The 20560-nt window shown below is 44.0% G+C and overlaps 1 protein-coding gene across 2 annotated transcripts in view; it reads right to left on the bottom strand.

Annotated features, from left to right (window-relative positions):
* Positions 1 to 17008, bottom strand: part of jph3b (junctophilin 3b) — a 46057-nt gene extending 29049 nt beyond the window's left edge. The window contains exons 1-2 of one of the 2 annotated variants that reach the window (XM_021568438.3): positions 15550 to 17008; positions 1162 to 1963 (exon numbers count right to left, since the gene is read on the bottom strand). In XM_021568438.3, coding sequence (XP_021424113.3) covers positions 1162 to 1963; positions 15550 to 15931 — 1184 coding nt within the window. In that variant the 5' untranslated portion in view covers positions 15932 to 17008. The remainder of the gene's footprint in view (positions 1 to 1161; positions 1964 to 15549) is intronic. The other variant, XM_021568445.3, reaches the window with a different exon arrangement.
* Between the last annotated feature and the right edge of the window lie 3552 nt (positions 17009 to 20560).

Below are 20560 nucleotides of genomic sequence, written 5' to 3'. Positions count from 1 at the left end.
TGCTGCTAGTAACATCTACTAGTAAGGCCTACACATGGACTTGCTGCTAGTAACATCTACTAGTAAGGTCTACACATGGACATGCTGCTAGTAACATCTACTAGTAAGGTCTACACATGGACCTACTGCTAGCAACATCTACTAGTAAGGTCTACACATGGACATGCTGCTAGTAACATCTACTAGTAAGGTCTACACATGGACCTGCTGCTAGTAACATCTACTAGTAAGGTCTACACATGGACCTGCTGCTAGTAACATCTACTAGTAAGGTCTACACATGGACCTGCTGCTAGTAACATCTGCTAGTAAGGTCTACACATGGACCTGCTGCTAGTAACATCTACTAGTAAGGTCTACACATGGACATGCTGCTAGTAACATCTACTAGTAAGGTCTACACATGGACCTGCTGCTAGTAACATCTACTAGTAAGGCATACACATAGACCTGCTGCTAGTAACATCTACTACTAAGGTCTACACATGGACCTGCTGCTAGTAACATCTACTAGTAAGGCCTACACATAGACCTGCTGCTAGTAAAGCCAACTAATAAGGCCTTCACATGGACCTGCTGCTAGTAACATCTAGTAGTAAGGCCTACACATAGACCTGCTGCTAGTAACATCTGATAGTAAGGCCTACACATAGACCTGCTGCTAGTAACATCTAGTAAGGCCTACTAGTAAGGCCTACACATGGACCTGCTGCTAGTAACATCTACTAGTAAGGCCTACACATGGACCTGCTGCTAGTAAGGCCTGCTAGTAAGGCCTACACATAGACCTGCTACTAGTAAGGCCTACACATGGACCTGCTACTAGTAAGGCCAACTAGTAAGGCCTACACATGCACCTGCTGCTAGTAAGGCCTACTAGTAAGGCCTACACAAGGACCTGCTGCTAATAAGGCCTACTAGTAAGGCCTACACATGGACCTGCTCCAAATAAGGCCTACTAGTGATTTACACCTTCCACTTAAGTCCGCCCTTTTCCGCACAGTTGTCCACATCCTCATCAGGGCAACTCCCTTGAAAAGTGTTCTGTGGTCGCAGAGATTTAGGGACTGGACGTACGAATTGGATCATTTAATTTGAGTTGACCAAGAGGACAGCAAAGAAGCGGAAGGTGTAAATTATGGACCTGCTGCTGGGTCTTACCTGGACATGGCGATCTCAGCCTTCTGATTGGCGATGTCCGCAGCCTTTTCGGCCGTGTCCACAGCCCGGTCCACCTTCTCTCTGATCTTACTGGCTCGGAGGGGGATTAGGTTCTTCCTTTTGCCGCTCACCAGGACGTTCTGCTTGTACTTGCCCTCCTCCTTGGTCCCGTCAGGGAAGGTGGTGCAGCCGTACCCGTGCCGCTTGTTTCCCACCCACTCACCCTCATAGTGCAGGCCGTCCGAGCGCCGGCTCACCCCACAGCCCGTGCGCTTGTCGTTCTTCCACTCGCCGCAGTAGGTCTCCGTTGCCGTGGCGTCCACATCGTCCTCGGCGACGGCCAGCTCGGCTTCGCCCTCTCCCAGGCTGATGGTGGAGTTGATGTCAGAGTTTACCGAGCTTACCGTGCTCATGCCCGCCTCACTGCGGAACGAGCTCTGCTTGGAGCGCTGGCTGGCCAGGGAGCTCTTGGACTCTGACTTCCTCAGTTTGAGTCCGCTGAGGATGGAGCGACCTCGGAACAGACCCTTTTTCTTGCCCTTCAGCAGCTCTGCCTCGCTGTGAGCAGTGAGCACGAAGCCCCCCCGCGACACTGCCGGACTGCTGGTGGAGCCTGTCCCGCCCACACTCCCCACGCCGGCCCGGTCCGCGAGCAGAGCCGTCCCGTTACTGTGCTCCGAGCGCAAGGAGTTTATGGAGGTACGCAGCGGAGAGCGGATGACGGCTGCCATGCCGTATGGCACACTCTGCCGCATGCCGTATCCATGCCGCATCCCCCCCACCCACTGGCCTTGGTACGTACCTGCAGAAAGACACAGAGACAAATGTTACAATGCATGCCACTATGATATAACAGCATATCAATAAATAATTAATTTTCATATATTTCAAGGACAACCACAACACTAGTGAGGGAGATATGGGCCTAAGGTGTCTGGGGGTACTGCGAGATGTGATGTTTGTTCACCCTCACAGTGAGACCTTGTTGTATCACATTGTTAGCATTGAGACACCAGACCACCAGTAACAGGTCAGCTGTAGGGCTGAACTCCTGGGCAGAGAGCAATGATATTATCCCCTTAGACTCATACCCACTCTTTAGGTTCTTCAAAAGGGAATGGTATGATTGCTAGCAGACAACAAAATACACTACTACCAGTCCCACCACTACTACTACTACTACCAGTACCACCACTCCTACTACTACCAGTACCACTACTACCAGTACCAACACTACTACTACCAGTACCACTAGTACTACCAGTACCAACACCACTACTATTACCACTACTACTTCCAGTACCAACGCTACTTACACACTTGACAACCGTCCTCTCACTTAATGCTTTATAGAACAATACCAAAGCTCCCTCTGTGACTGCTCTCCCTTTCATTCCCTGTTCATAGAACAAACCAATCAATCATTTCATCCTCCAATCTTTTTAGCACCCACGTCAAAGCTCTTCCTTCACTGTCTCTGAACATTGCACATACAGTGAGCTCCAAAAGTATTGGGACAGTGACAATTTGTTGTTGTTTTGGCTCTGTACTTCTCTGTATTTTGACGTGCTGTCTGTATTTTCATTCATATCGGGTTTTTTGTACATGGTCCCCTAAAACGAGGGGGACTAAAAGTATTGGGACAAATTCACTTACAGTTCACGTTCATTAATGCAACACCATTAAATGTTTTCCCCCATACTTTCCTGAAAGTCATATTTGGGGAAAAATGTGATGACATGCTTTTAATGTGCTCCAGCCATTGAGAGGGGGAGAGTGAGAACTGGGGAGGGAGGAGTCGTTTCATATCTCAACAAAGAGTCTACTATGTGTAAATCCCTCTGTCGGGACTCAGCTGATGGAACTACAGTAATACTCGCTGCCCAGCATGGTCTGCATCTTACCTGAGACAATGAATGCTTCAACTACTACCAGTACCACAACTACTACTACTACCACTACTACTACTACCAGTACCACTACTACTACCAGTACCACCACTACTACTACTACCAGTACCACCACTACTACTATTACCAGTACCACTACTACTACTACTACCAGTATCAACACTACTACTACTACCAGTACCACTACTACTACCAGTATCAACACTACTACTACTACCAGTACCACCACTACTACTACTAATACCACCACAACTACTACTAATACCACCACAACTACTACTACTACCAGTACCACTACTACTACTACTACCACCAGTACCACTACTACCACCAGTACCAACACTACTACCAGTACCATCACTACTACTACTACCGGTACCACCACTACTACCAGTACCACCACCACTACTACTACTACCAGTACCACCACTACTACTACTACTACCAGTACCACCACTACTACTACTACTACTACCAGTACCACTACTACTACTACTACCAGTACCACTACTACTACCAGTACCACTACTACTAGTACTACCAGTACCAACACCATTACTACTACCAGTACCACTACTACCACCACTACTACTACCAGTACCACCACTACTACTACTACTACCAGTACCACCACTACTACTACTAGTACCACCACTACCACTACCACTACCAGTACCAACACCACTACTACTACCAGTACCACTACTACTACCAGTACCACTACTACTACCAGTACCACCACTACTACCAGTACCACCACTACTACTACCAGTACCACTACTACTACTACTACCAGTACCAACACTACTATACTAAAGATAGAGTAATAATACTATGCTTGTCATCAATATACACTGAGTGTACAAAACATTAAGAACATGTTTTGTCATCAGAACAGCCTCAATTCGTTGGGATGGGCTCTACAAGGTGTAGAAAGCATTCCACAGGGATGCTGGCCCATGTTGACTCAAGTTGGCTGGGTGACTTTTGGGTGGTGGACCATTTTTGATACACACAGGAAATGTGAAAAACCCAGCACCGTTGCAGTTCTTGACACAAACCGGTGTCCCTGGCACCTACTATCATACCCTGTTCAAAGGCACTTAAATATTTTGTCTTGCCCATTCACCCTCTGAAAGGCACACACAATCCATGTCTCAATTGTTTCAAAGCTTAAAAAAACTTTAACCTCTCTCCTTCCTTTCATCTACACTGATTGAAGTGGATTTAACATGTGTCATCAATAAGGGACCATAGATTTTACCTGGATTCTCCTTGTCAGTCTATGACATGGAAAGGGCAGTCCTTAATCTTTTGTACACTTGTACACAGTATACATGTACACAGTATATGTATGAGTGAAACTGTGGAGAGGTACTAAGTAAGTGAAGAGCACTTATAACATCTATCACCATGTCCATCCCATTTCCTGTCAGCGCCGTTATTTATGGGACATTTTGCCAACAAAATAATGGAATGTTATTTTCCCTGAGACGTCCAGTATGGCAGCTGTTTATCATCTTGTCTGCCAACCCCTCTGGCAGATCACGTCTCAGAATAGTCCTGTATACAGTGCATTCGGAAAGTATTCAGACCCTTTGACTTATTCCACTGTGTTACTTTACAGCCGTATTCGAAAATTGATGAAATTGTTTATTTTTACACACAATTAATCCATACACAATACCCCATAATGACAAAGCTAAAAACAGGTTTTTGAAATGTTGGAAAATTTACAAAAAATACTAAAACTGAAATATCACATTTACATAAGTATTCAGACCCTTTACTCAGTACTTTGTTGAAGCACCTTTGGCAGCGATTACAGCCTCAAGTCTTCTTGGGTATGACGCTACAAGCTCGGCACACCTGTATTTGTGGAGTTTCTCCCATTCTACTCTGCAGATCCTCTCAAGCTCTGTCAGGTTGGATGGGGAGGTTCGCTGCACAGCTATTTTCTCAACTTTGGGACCTTATATAGACAGGTGTGTGCCTTTCCAAATCATGTCCAATCAATTGAATTTACCACAGTAGAACTCCAATCAAGTTGTAGAAACATCTCAAGGATGTACCTGGAAACAGGATGTACCTGAGCTCAGTTTCGAGTCTCATAACGAAAGGTCTGAATAAGGTATTTCTGTTTTTTATTTGCAAACATTTGCAGAAATGTCTAAAAACCTGTTTTCGCTTTGTCATTATGGGGTATTGTGTGTTGATTGAAGAGGAAAAACATGTATTTAATCAATTTTAGAATAAGGCTGTAACGTCACAAAATGTGGAAAAACTCAAGGGGTCTGAATTCTTTACAAATGCACTGTAGAGGTAGCAAACTGATCCTGGCTGGCTAGGGTCAAAGATTAGGTTCCAATTGTCATTCCAAAACAATAATGCTTCACTCTGAGATTGACCCGCTCTCTGGATTCCGTAATTCAGTTCAGTGCTATACTATTATGTGAGGTTATGTGACAGATTTTCAGCCTGATGCGATACATGACATGATGTTTTGACAGTTTTGAATCATTAAAGGCCTTTCTTTAGAGATAGTAGCATGGTTTCAAAACGTGAACTACACTCCGAGTCTATTTTGTCTGTGAATAGGCGCAATCCAGTACTTTCCCTCTGTATACTGCCTTAGTAGCTGGTATTTTAGATGTAGCAGGATTTCTCCTCTATTTCCCATTACAGCTTAGGTCCAACTGTGTGGTGCTGAAATCTAGGACAATTCACTGCCTATCTCTCTGTCGCTCTCTGTTTCTCTCTGTTCCTCTCTCTCTATATCTTCCTCTCTTACACGCACACATACACACTACACACACACTGCCGGATTGACGGATCTATGGGATCCATCTATATACAGTATCAGCCTATCTAATCTATATTCTGTCCTTTCCGTGCTGCCAAAGACTGAGCAAACCCTCTGATGTAATAGCTCCTCTTGCTCTGTGATTCAACGTGCCAAGCATTCTATAATATGCTGCTTATGTGTGGAATCAGCACATTTAGGCCCCTATAAGGATTCCAACCAATCTCAGTATCTCTGTTTGTATCACCCCTTTTCCAAACTCCCTAACCCCAAGCACACGCACACACACACTCCCCTGTACTCTTTGCCTTTATTGATCTCTGTGGGCTGGTATGTCAGTGAAATGCATAGGGTTGGATGGCTCAATAAGGCAACAGCAGAGAGAGTGTTGGATATCCCCACCCCCACAGCAACACACTGCTGCTGCTACTGCTGATAAAGGTGCTGCTGCTACTGCTGATAAAGGTGCTGCTGCTACTGCTGATAAAGGTGCTGCTGCTACTGCTGATAAAGGTGCTGCTGCTACTAGTGCTGCTAAAGGTGCTGCTGCTACTGCTGATAAAGGTGCTGCTGCTACTGCTGATAAAGGTGCTGCTGCTACTGCTGATAAAGGTGCTGCTGCTACTAGTGCTGCTACAGGTGCTGCTGCTACTGCTGATAAAGGTGCTGCTGCTACTGCTGCTAAGGGTGCTGCTGCTACTGCTGCTAAGGGTGCTGCTGCTACTGCTGCTAAAGGTGCTGCTGCAACTGCTGCTAAAGGTGCTGCTGCAACTGCTGCTAAAGGTGCTGCTGCTACTGCTGATAAAGGTGCTGCTGCTACTGCTGATAAAGGTGCTGATGCTATTGCTGCTAGAGGTGCTGCTGCTACTGCTGCTAGAGGTGCTGCTGCTACTGCTGCTAGAGGTGCTGCTGCTACTGCTGCTAGAGGGGCTGCTGCTACTGCTGCTAGAGGTGCTGCTGCTACTGCTGCTAAAGGTGCTGCTGCTACTGCTGCTACTGCTGTTAGTGGTGCTGCTGATACTTCTGCTACTGCTGCTAGAGGTGCTGCTGCTATTGCTGCTTCTACTGCTGCTGCTAGTGGTGCTGCTGATACTTCTGCTACTGCTGCTAGTGGTGCTGCTGATACTTCTGCTAGAGGTGATGCTGCTACTGGTGCTGCTGCTACTTCTGCCGCCACAGCTAGAATGGAAACCTATTGAAACCTACTACTCTTCAGAACAGGTCTGGCAGTCTGACTGAAGCTGGGTGGGCATCTGCATATTCTCTGGGCTGTATACTGCCAGGCCTATATACAGTGGGGCAAAACATTATTTAGTCAGCCACCAATTGTGCAAGTTCTCCCACTTAAAAAGATGAGAGAGGCCTGTACTTTTCATCATAGGTACACTTCAACTATGACAGACAAAATGAGAAAAAAAATCCAGAAAATCACATTGTAGGATTTTTAAAGAATTTATTTTCAAATTATGGGGGAAAATTAGTATTTGGTTGGAGAAGACAGACTGGTAGATGAAGATGGAAAAGCATGAGGTATACGATAGAATAGTGTACTATTTTCATATGAGGGACACTCCAGAGAAACTTCAAATCTACAGTATTCATTATGTAACACTTCAATGTGTCCGTAAATCAGTCAGTGTCTTTAAAATACTCCTCCTGTCCCAGACAGCTGGCCGACATCTGGCCACACCCGCCTGATCAGTCAACAGCTGTGTGACATATGATGGATCAAACACAGGCCTCAATTGATAGGATACATTTATATTCCCACAGAGAAAGACAGTGACAGCAAGACAGACAGTGAGAAATTAGCCTGTGCCTTCCAGCTCTGCTCTGGCACATCTCATATTTCTATCCAGGATCACTTCCTGTTCTCCAGCTCTCTGCTCCGCACCTTCACCCACTGTCTTTAACTCCAGCACAGACTCTCCAAAGGTAAAGAGAGAAATACAGAGGGAGAGAGAAAGAGAAAGATAACGAGAGATTGGGGGTTGAGAATGTGTGAGTGTGTGTAAGTAGGAGTATGAGTGCTTCTTCCGTGTGTCTTTGAAAATGTTGTATTTTTACAGCTTTTGCTGACACAGCTGAAATAAAGCCCTGACTGAAATAACGTGGGTTATGTCTGGCTGGAACATACACAGAGAAGTGACTTCCCCTCTCTTGAAAGTGTGATCAGGTCCATGACACAGCATATTATATTGTTGTTATAGTTTGCAGACATATTAACTAGAATAAGGCCGTAATGAAAGACTGGTGTGTTCCCGACCTGCAACAGCAGATTTTCTCAGTGAAGGAGGTCAAGCATAAAGAAAGTAGGGAAGGGATGGATGTCTCTCTCTCTCTCAGGAGAGGGCGGCATGGGTAAACTCTTGAGTCTTTGGGGATCCATTGACTCCATGGGAATCTCCCCATTAGGACTTGTATCTCACTACAGTCATTAGTCAAGCATAGCTAGGCTAGGCTATAATGTCTGGTGCATCACACATGAACATGGATTATATACATCAATTAAATCCAATGTCACATCTAGCAGAGAAAAAATGCAGTATCTGTATAAATTTTGAACAAATGTGTGTTGATTAAATTAAAGGTATTGTGCGCCTTTGAAATGTCAGTGACATTTTCCTTTTCCTTTCATTGACATTGACATAAAAAACATGTCATGAATCATTTCACATCAAGCAAAACATGTTATAGGCAGGCCTACTTGAATCGTGTCATCCCTACAGTACGTAGCCGTTATAGACTCCATGGTGTTAATTATACGTTCTCTTTGTGGGGTTGGGTGGATGGATGCACGTTCATCTGTGGTTTGCCTGAACAGTTTCCCACCGGCTATGTGCCCTTACAGCTCGATCAGGAAGTCGGAAAACCTATTTCATTTCAGAATGAAGCTACAGTAAATAGTTTCATCGGTTAACTCGGGCGTAGTAGAAAATTCTGCATTGTGGAGGCATCTCTCGGTCGAGTTAATAATCAGGGAGCATATTATTTAATTTCCCCACAGCCATGAAAACAGCCAACATTTTGAAAGAAACGCACCCGAAAACACTTTCCGTCGTTTTCATGCACAGCTTGTTCACATTAAGGCCTAGTATGTAATGCATTTAGCCTACAATAATCTTCTAAGAATCTTTAGTTTTCTATGGACTCTGCAACTCACATGTCAAAACGAATTCGATGGAGGTTTTCATCCGGAGTGCTGCGAGATGCGTTAGAACAGCAGTACAGGCGGCAGCACAAATGGTTAAACGCGGAAAGATCAGAGACGCGGACACATCACAGCAATCCTGATTTGATTATGCGCCAAAACATAATTTATTATAGTGTATTTAACAATGTGCGTTGTTCTGTTTTTAGTCTGAACTTGGCTGTTTGTATATTCCTTCCAATCGAGATTGCATTACTTTTTGCAAGTTTACTCAACCTGTAATCAAATGATGGCTCTCATTTTGATATACAGTGGGCTCCAAAATTACTGGCACCCCTGACTGGCAATGCACAAACAATGCTTAAACAAATATAAACAATATAATTATAGAGAAACTCAAAATACCAACATGTGAGAAATACTGTACTTTAATAATGTTTCAATGGAACCAAACAAAATAATTGATTGATTTAATTAAAAATCAATGTCCTCCAAATCAAGGTTTCACAATTAATGGCACCCTTAAAGATTATTGTAAATAATATCTACCAAAATTAAACCACAAATTAAATTCCACTTATTTAAGTTGATCTAAGTCTTAAGGAACTATATTGAGCCATTACATCACTTCCTGTTTCACTAGAGTATAAAAATGAGGTAACACACATGCAATATCCCTTTGTCATCCAACACCATGAAGAAAACAAAAGAACTAGCAGTTCAAAAGAGACAGATGGTCCTAAACCTTCATAAATCTGGTAATGGCTACAGGAAGATCCACAAACAATTGAATATACCACTGAGCACGGTCAGGGCAATTATTAGAAAATTCAAAAGATATGGAACAGTTGAAAACCTCACGGGTAGAGGACGCAAATGCATTTTGTTCCCCAGGATAGGGAGGAGGATGGCAAGAGAAGCAACAAAATCCCCAAGAATCACTGTGAAAGAATTGCAGGCCTTGGTGGCGTCTTGGGGTCACCAGGTTTCAAAAAGCACCATCAGACGCCACATCCACAGGCTCTTTGGAAGGGTTGCGAGATGAAAGCCCCAAGACACAGACGCAAGCGCTTGGAGTTTGCCAAACGTCATTTAAATTATGACTGGAAGGTGCTCTGGTCAGATGAGACCAAAATTGAACGTTTTAGTCAGATACAGCATCGGCATGTTTGACGTCGAAACAGAGATGCATACAAGGAGAGGAACCTCATACCCATGGTGAAATATGGAGGGGGGTCAGTGATGTTTTGGGGCTGTTTTAATTCCAGAGGTCCAGGGGCACTGGTTAAGATTGATGGCATAATGAATTCTACCAAGTATCAGGCAATTTTGGCTGACAATCTGGTTGCCTCTGCCAGAAGGCTGGGACTTGGCCGTAGGTGGACTTTCCAACAAGACAATGACCAGAAACATACCTCAAGATCCACACAGAAATGGTTCTGTGACAACAAAATCAATGTTCTGCCATGGCCATCCCAGTCGCCGGACCTCAATCCAATCAAAAACCTGTGGGCTGAGTGGAAGAGGGCAGTTGATAAGCGCAATCCCAAGAATGTGAAGGATCTTGAAAGGATCTGCATAGAGGAATGGTCCAAAATCCCTCCAAATGTGTTCCTTAACCTTGTCAAACATTACAGGAAAAGACTCCATGCTGTTATCCTTGCCAGAGGTGGTTGCACTAAGTACTAAATGAGGAGTGCCAATAATTATGAAACCTTGATTTTGGTTAAATGTATTTTGTATTAAATAATTGAATGATTTTGGTTGGTTCCATTGAAACATTAATAAAGTACAGCATTTCTCACATGTTGGTATTTTGAGTTTCTCTCTATAATGAAATTGTTTATATTTGTTTAAGTATTGTTTGTGCATTGCCAGTCATTTTGGAGCCCACTGTAATAGGCTGCATACAGGCGCATAACTTGCGGGGGGGACAGGGGGTTCGTGATCATAATAAATGAAAGGCTTTTAAATAAGAGTGCTTTGACTACTTCTGGAAGTTTGTTTACACAAAGGCTGTTCCGCAGTGTTTACTATCCAGCAGAAACTTATTTTTGCTTTATAGTATTTCATCCCATGATCAAAGAGCTCCTCATGGATTAACTATAAACCAATGAAGCGCTCTTCTGCTGTGCCACTATATTGTGAGCGGTATTTCTCAAAATGACTGATAATTGGTAACGGTTATATTAGGTAAAATTATGTGAGTTCAAAGTCAAATTTGGTAGTATTCTACACTTTGAAACAACTGGTTTCTAGAAGGCTACAGAATTAGAGAAGGGCTGTTTCTCTGAACCTCAAGCAGTAGGCTCAAGCAAGCCTGTTTCATGTACATGCCCCTCAAATACCTCGTACCTCTCTGCACATTGATCTGGTACTGGTACTCCCTGTATAAAGTTCCATTCTTGTGTATCTTAATTTATATCTAATGTGTTACTATTTTTATTACTATATTTAAACTCTGCCTAGTTGGAAAGGGTTCTTAAGCAAGCATTTCATGGAAAAGTCTACACCAGTTGTATTCCGCTCATGTGACAAAAACAATTTGATTTGATTATCTCCCCAGTCACAGGCAGCATGCCTGTCTCACAGACTCTGACCATCAGCAGCAGCAACCTATCCTCCATATTTATGTTTAGAAAACACATTTGAAGGCCAACATTTTGGGGGGGAAAGCACTCATCATGTTAATGCAACCTAATAATCACCCTAAGAATGCTTCAGAACCACCTTTACATTTGATTTCAACTGAGAAAAGAAATTGGCCCACCTTAGTTTTCATTGATAGGGATGCCTGTGACATTGCACAGCGGTTCGATGGTTTATTTCTCCTTTATAATATTTTTCAGCAGATGCTGTTCCCCCATGATGAAAGGGGGCCATGACTGAAAGGGTTTAGGAAGCACTGATCTAGCTAATGATTAGCACAAATACAGATGGGCAATCCTATGGTTCAGCCACTATGTTGTTAGCCTCATTTTTGGAGGGGGAAAGGACCTTTTAATGGCCTTACCATCATTTTATTTTCATTAATTTTGGAGTAGAAAAGACACCAGAGTTGTGTTCAGGACAAATTGTTTTAATGCAACGTTCAATTAAAGGGAAAAGTGATGTTCTGAACGACCAGTTGAAAAACAGGGAAGGGGGTTGGGCTGTGGGTTCAAAATACACCGCTGCCCTTCAAATATGTCACTCATTACTTCAAGCCACACCCCGCCACACCCACCAAACAGGGCAAACATAGGCTACCTCGAAGTCTACCCCTGAACCCCCAGGGTGTTGACCCTGGAACCAATTGACCTGGACCCCCCCTAATAGGCAACACAAAGCCCTCGACCGCATAGTGTGTACAATTCATAAGAGGATATTCAAACTGGAGTAAGGATGGCAAGAAGTGTGTTTGGATGAACTCTTTCATGAATTATTAACATTTTTATATTTCATCAAGTCAGCACTTGCAGATCAGATCTGAGTGTGTTTGTGTGCGATTGTGTGAGAGAGACACAGAGTAATGTGCACGGGACAGAACAGGAGACACGCTACAGCAGTGTTGTAAGATAGGTCTGGGCTGTAAAGCAGGTGCTACTTTCGTAATGTGTGTGTCATCTTCTGAAACAGGAGCATCATGTGGCTATGGGAATGTTTGATGTCACTCTGCTTGCAAGACAACCATAGAAGAGCTGGCTAGAACAGACACAGACAGACTGCAATCCAGGACAGACTACAGCTAGCGAAACTGCTAGAGAAACGGCAACATTCAAAATGAGCTGCAGTTTAAAAGCTAAATCTCTCAGTAAGCTTAAATCGACTACGGATGTTATCCGGTTAAGGGATTTAGTTTTTGAGAGGCGATGATGTGCCCCAGTCTTAGATTTGTCCATTTAAGGATTATTTAACTCATAGAAACATCCTAAAAAATTGAATTATGATTTGAACGTTAATTCCCCTCAAAAAATTGAATTGGGACATCACAAACGTTTGTTCACATCGTGTTCATCATTTTGAGGAACTGCTCTTGGTGTCTCTTTGGTCTCATTAACATAATCCGTTTCAACAGCAAAAAGATTACCTCAGTAACTTAGATAACACACCTTGCCCAAGGATACAATCACCTAAATCGCCTGGCCATCTACAAAATTAGCCCCCTCCTCATCTCTACAGGGCACAAACCATTTCTAAACAACCATGATGGTTCAGTATGTAGGTCAGGGGTCAAATCATACAGGCTACTGCACTGTAATATTGACTCATATCCAGAAACAACTGTCAGGACAGTTTCCTGTAGCTCCCAGTACAGTGAGTTTGCTTTACTCCCAATCACAGATGTGCTAATCAGCAATCAAGGTGGAGTGTCAACAACCATCAAAAACACTACATGACATGTAGTAACTTCTCTTTTACAGGCACTGTTGTAGTGTTCTCCTTAGATAGCTACTTGGATGGGTTCCTCATTCCATGGCCATTGACAGTATACAATTTCTAGCTCCTCCTGAGAGCAAAGACAATGCCACTGTAACCTCTCTGTATCTTTGTCTCCCCCTCTCTGTCACTTTCTTCTGTGATTATGATATAGCAGCCAGATAAGCGCTCACTGCTCAAGTAAGTAAACAACATTAGCAGAGTCAGCCAGCCAATCAGAGTGAGCAACACTGAGTCCCCTGTGACACGCAGCCCTGCTGCATGTCTGTGTGCGTTCCCACAGCAACTTGCTGTACAGAGACAGAGGCGCCACTGCTGTAATGCAGTGGAACGAGGTAGACAGATATAAATACAGAGAAAAACAACTGCTCCAGGCATAGATCCTTCTCCTGAGGAGTGGTAAGATAAGCAGGGTGTGAGCAAAGTTCGGGGGTAGAATGCAAGACTTTCTTATTGTCAATGTTAGATGGTGTAATCAACTGATAACAATTGTTGTTGGGCATAAAATGCTGAAGCCTTCAGACAGGAAGAGTATACTGGAGTATTTTAAAGACACTGACTGATTTACGAACACATTGAAGTGTTACATAATGAATACTGTAGATTTGAAGTTTCTCTCATATGAAAATAGTACACTATTCTATCGTATACCTCATGCTTTTCCATCTTCATCTACCAGTCTGTCTTCTCCAAATCCCTTTCTTTATCTTATGCCTCATACTCATTTCATTATAACAAAGCCTCGCTGGCCTGGTGCTCACTTCAGAGCGGACACTGTAACTGTTATCATTGTGGATATCGTCTGTGTCATATCTATTCTGCATATTCTGTCCTCATTAGCCTCCTCTCCTGACTCAGCCAGTGTTCATTGGGCTGTTGGTTGGGTGCATAGTTGTGTAAGGTTCTGGTGCTAGAGAGTTATATAACTTTAACAATGCACTCTTAGAAAAAAGGGCTCCATAAGGGTTCCTCATTGTCTTCATAGGGTAACACTTTTTGGTTCCAGCTAGAACACTTTTTGGTTCTATGTAGAACCCTCTGTGAAAATGGTTCTACTATTTTTAACAAGGATACCCATTGAGACCAAGGGAGCCCTGCATTTTACAATTTCACACATTTTATGAATATAAAATACAAGAGAATTCAAAATCAAATTAGAGAAAAAAAAACAACCTTACATGTAGAACACAGGAAGTTGGTGGCACCTTAATTGGGGAGGACGGTCTCGTGGTAATGGCTGGTTTCTATTTGTTTGATGCCATTCGCTCCATTCCAGCCATCATTATGAGCCATCCTCCCCTCAGCAGCCTCCACTGATGTAGAACCTTTTTGGCTTCTCCATGGAACCCAAAAGGATTCTTCAAAGGGTTATCCTATGGGGACAATCCATTGGAAACCCCTTTTAGGTTCTAGATAGAACCTTCTATACTAAGACTATGATGTTGCACCAGGAGGTTTCACCAGAAGAAATCTAAATATTCTACAGACCGTCATGCCCTTTGACTGTGTGATTGTTTTAAGTACCGTTGCCTTGCTAAAGGAAGTGTTTTGATAAATATATCAGAATGGATCTGAAATCCACCTTAGTAGAGAGAGAGTGTGTGTGCATTTGAGGTAGAGTAAGGACTTCCAGACTCTCATCACTGTCAGCTTCAAGGTGTGTATTTATGGCCTCCCAGCCAGGTTAACCATGATTCTGTCTGTCTGCTTGTTCCCTATGCTTTGGGGGTGACCTGAAATCTCTCTCTCAGGCTGCATGCGGAGTCCGGTGGCCTTAATTTGGGCCTCGGAATGTCTCTCCCACTGCAGCACGAGCAGGGGAGAGGGATCTGCTTTCCCAATTGACAGATGGACGGAGAAAGAGAGATTAGAGAGTGTCTGAGAGATAGGAGAAGAATGAAGCAAGTGACATTTAGATTATGTGTGTGTGTGGTGGAGGGGGGTGGGGTGGGGACACCTAGCACCTAGGTTTCCCCGAATACTGTCAACTCACTCTGAAGAATGGGCCTGCTGGTCTGTATCTCAAAATCCATATGTTGATGCTTTACACAGAGGGTACTCACCCATTAAACATGGCTCAGTCTGGGTCTGGGATTGGGTCTTACCTCCATCGGAGTAGGTCTCAGTGCCGTATCCGTCCTGAAGACCGTTGTTCCAGGTCCCCTCGTACTTCCCGCTGGTGCCGGTGCTCTCCCTGAGGCCGTAGCGTCCCTTAAATCCACTTGTCCACTCCCCCTTATACACCCACTTGCCCTTGTTCTCCATTCCAATCCCATGGCGCTTGCCCTGCGCCCAGGTGCCCTGGTAGGTGTTCCCACTGGGCCATGTGTACACCCCCACCACCTCAAAGCCATGGCTCCAGGACCCTGAGTACTCGCCTTGGCCCTTCGGCCCAGTACAGATGCCATGGCCGTGGGCTTTGCCTTCCTCCCACCCCCCACAGTATGACCCCCCATCATCAAAGTTGAACCTGCCCCCAGTGGACATGCATGAAATAGGTTTTGGCAAATCCCCCAAATCTCAAAAAAAGAAAACAAACTAAAAACAGAGATGGAGGTGGGGTTAGTGATGATGATGATGATGAGGTGTGGGGGGGAGGAAGACACCCAAACAAATCCCCCGGGTTGACTTAAAGAGAAAAATAAAAAGAGGAAAAAGCAAAATAGACCCCCAGAGTGTAGGGTCCCTCCTGTCAGGCCAGGGAGGAGCAGCGGGAACCTCTTCAAACCATTATCCTGGAGGTTTGGTTCACTTTCACTCCCGGTCCAATCTCCTACAGCTGCAGCTCACAGAAGGGGGAAGGCCCACGCCAGCCATGCGTCCTCCCTGCCAACACAAACGCAGCAAACTCCTTTTCTTTGGGGTTTAGGTTCAGGCCCCCTCCCTCCACGCAGGGCCCCACTGCCGGCACACTCCCAGATACTTGTGCCTCCTCCTCTCTGGGGCTTTTAGCTTTAACTCTCCCTAGCAGCTGAAGACCACCAGGCTCCACCTAGAAACCTGGGATCCCACGCAGCCACTGGCCAGATCCAACAGCATTTACAGCGTTACAGGTCCATCTCTTTTGGCTAGCTCAGCTTGTCGTTTGTACTCAACCCACCCAACATGCTCCTGCCACACAGTGCAACACAGAAATAGAGAGAGAGAAAGAAAAAAAGAGGGATTCAGCTTGGTTCTCTCCTGATGCCTCTGCTAGTGAACAGCAATGCAGTCTCTTCCCATATGCGCACACACATATGCACACTCTCACCGACAGCAAGTGCGCACACGGACCATGAAAATAAACAAGTGATCTGATTATTTTCCTCCTCTCCTTTCCCTTTCCCTCTCTCTTTTTTAATCCACGTCCTTAAGTGGTTTAGCGATACTGATGCTTTTATTCTTGCTCCCTTGCCGGTGAGAAATCCAGATTTATTTCTCCTTTTCCTTTGATTCAATACATCATGCTCTTTTATGTATCACAGCCTGCATTCTGTTGTCATCTCATTCCCCCTTTCTCCTTATGGTTGGGTCTCTCTCTCCCTCTCTCTCTCTCTCTCTCTGGTGTCTCTCAAATCTCCTCATTAGAGGAGGACTGTTCCAACTAGCCAACACCCCCTCCCCCTCACATGCGTGCTCCTGTTTTTAAAGAGACAGAGGCAGCATAAGATCCAAGCCTCTCTCTCCTCTCTCTTTTGCTGCCCTGAAGAGCAGAGATTGCATGCTCCTGTTTTTAAAGAGACAGAGGCAGCATAAGATCCAAGCCTCTGTCTCCTCTCTCTTTTGCTGCCCTGAAGAGTAGAGATGTTTTTTATTTGCTTTCTTAAGCCTTTAGCTCCTTTGACCTCTCCATCTCTGGTCTGTGAATAAAAACATGATTCATCAACATGTACGCAAATTATGAGGTAATAGATAGAGACGGCTAAATCTGTTTATACGATAGTTTATTAGACAGCATTCGTACTTGTGGTAAGATTGTATTCACCACAATTCTGTTTCATTGTGAGATTCGGGGACTACAGGAAATGGACGGCTGAGCATGCCCCCATCCACATCGAAGGGGCTGTAGTGGAGCAGGTCCAGAGCTTCAAGTTCCTAAATCAAATTTTATTTGTCACATACACATGGTTAGCAGATGGTGTCCACATCAGTAAGAAATTAACATGGTCCACACCACTACTGCCATTCATATCCCACTCACCCAGCTCAATGTAACATCGATAGGTTTAGGCTACTACATGATACTAACATTTTCCCTATACCCATCATGAGGTTGCTACAACCTAGCCTACAAATTAAAGTTTATAACGTAAGTGCACAGGTCGAGAGAAATTTGAGTAGTCAATGGGACAGATATTGACACATTCAATACCGCCTTTCACACTCTTGCCTGCATCTAGCTGATTTAGGGTGTAATCATCATCAGTTCTACAGTTGCAAAGAAAAGTTTCTACTGGACAAATTCAGGTATGTTTATCACCTTTTCGTTCCGTTTGCTTCCGTTTATGAAACGGTTTTCAACAGAATCGGCAGAATGAAAACACAGTTCACTTTCATAGCAGCTGCATAACAGCATTATCCCTTTGTTGCATTCCGTCTCGCATCTATGCACTCTCCTCCTCTCACCTTTTCCCTTCACTTGTGGGAACTCCTTAGACTCATCACATATGCTGCTGCTACTGCTTATTATATATCCTGTTGCCTAGTCATTTTACCCTTGCCTATGTGTACATACTGTATCTACCTACTACATACTGCACATCGACTCAGTACTTGTACTCCATGTATGGGGCGGCAGGTAGCCTAGTGGTTAGAGTGTTAGACCAGTAACCGAAAGGTTGCAAGATCGAATCCCCGAGCTGACAAGGTAAAAATCTGTCGTTCTGTCCCTGAGCAATTGGTTCTTAACTGACTTGCCTAGTTAAATAAAGGTTAATATATATATATATAGCCAAGTTATCATTACTCATAGTAGCCCTCACCTCATGAATTGCTTTGAGAGACTTGTCAAGGATCATATCACCTCCACCTTACCTGCCAGCCTAGAACCACTTCAATTTGCTTATCGCCCCAATAGATCCACAGATGATGTAATTGCCTGCACACTGCCCTGTCCCATCTAATCAAGAGGCATACCTATGTAAGAATGCTGTTCATTGACTACAGCTCAGCATTCAACAACATAGTATCCTCCAAGCTCATCATCAAGCTCGAGGCCCTGGGTCTGTACCTTGCCCTGTGCAACTGGGTCCTGGACTTCCTGATGGGTCACCCTCAGGTGGTTAAGGTAGGAAACAACACCCCTTTGCTGATCCTCAACACAGGGGCCCCACAAGGGTGCGTGCTCAGCCCCTCCTGTACTCCCTCTTCACCTATGACTGCATGGCCAAGCAACTAGCCACTTTAATAATGTCTCCATATCTTGCATTACTCATCTCATATGTGTAAACTGCACACTATACTATTCTACGGTATCTTAGTCACTTTAATTGTGTGTAGATATTGCATCACACATCTCATATGTATATACTGTATTCTATACTATGCCACTGTATCTTAGTCCAAAGTCCAATACATTCTTAATCCATTCCTTACTTAGATTTACGTGTATTTTGGTTATATGTTGCGAAACTGTTAGATATTACTGCGCTGTCGGAGCTAGAAGCACAAGCATTTTGCTGCTGTTTGGTATGTGTAACTGGCTGTAAGGGAGTCAGGCACAGGAGAGAAGTTGGGTAGCCAAAGGAGCCTTTTATTTGGGCGAACAAAACACACGGCACTAAACACAATATGGGTTGACATAACCCAGCGCAAACCAGTCTAGCGTGCACATACACAAAACCACAAACAATTCCACACACAGACATGGGGGGGAACAGAGGGTTATATACGTCTAATACTGAGGGAATTGAAACCAGGTGTGTAGGAAAACAAGAAATGGAAAAACGAAAGGTGGATCGGCGATGGCTAGAAAGCCGGTGACGTCGACCGCCGACCGAACAAGGAGAGGAACCGACTTCGGCGGAAGTGGTGACGGCTACAACCCGCAATAACATCTGCTAAACACTGGTTTGTGACCAATACAATTTGATTTATTCCTTGTGTCATTATCTTTCTATTATTTCTGTTTTTCTTCTCTCTGCATTGTTGGGAAGGACCCGTAAGCATTTCACTGTTACTCTACCTGTTGTTTACGAAGCGTGTTACAAATAAAATGGATGTGTATCACCTTCAATAAACCCACATAGTACTAATAATATATGGACATTGGTTTGATATGACATCAGATGAATAACATTGACATACGATACTTAAATGAGAAAACAGGTCTTCTTAAATCCCCATTTTGAACCTACGTTTAATGTCAGGACATGATATATTAACATCCAAAGTTGGGACTTCATTGAAAGATATAGAGAGAGAGGATGCTGAGTAAAACATCTCTGTGACACAGTGAAGGAGAATTGCTTTACACATTGTCCTCCTTTAGTCTCTCTTTAGTTGCGCCCAGTGTTTCGCTGACTCCGCCCTCCCGCTTATCCAATCGCCATGTCTCTCCCTATCACACACTCAGCTGGCATGTTGGCGATGTGTTTATCCAGTCAATTACCTGGGATGAGATCAGACTGAGCTGAGCTGGGAATAAATAGACTGAGAGGACTGACACCCCCCCCCACCACATTGCGAGCAAAACATTCCAGCAACCCCCCTCTTGACAGCAGAGAGAATTTAAAAATGTTGTGCAATTCTACACATTTTGCCATGGGGCGTAGAGAAAATGGTGCAGTTTAAAGCAAGTTTACATCAATTCTGCATATTCTGCCATGAGAGAAGATTTTTCTATTTTTTTAAACACATTTTATGCAATTCTACTTATTTTGCCATGGAGTGGAGAGGAAAATTATCTGTTTTACAGCAAATTTCACGCAATTTTACACATTTTGCCATAGGGTGGTGAAATGTTTGCAGTTTATAATGTGATATCTGACTGAGACTGACTAACAAAATCAACAGGGGCCCTCCGGCCGGTAATTCGACCATGATTACTAAATTTAGATAGCTGGCCGCTAGACTAATTTACCAATCTAAAATTATTTGCTGACATGGTCTAATTGAAATTGCACCTTGTGTATTCTA

This window comes from Oncorhynchus mykiss, chromosome 2 (assembly GCF_057628025.1).
Source record: "Oncorhynchus mykiss isolate SJ-2025 chromosome 2, ASM5762802v1, whole genome shotgun sequence".
NCBI classification, from domain to species: Eukaryota; Metazoa; Chordata; class Actinopteri; order Salmoniformes; family Salmonidae; genus Oncorhynchus; species Oncorhynchus mykiss.
This window is presented reverse-complemented; position numbering and strand designations above follow the sequence as displayed.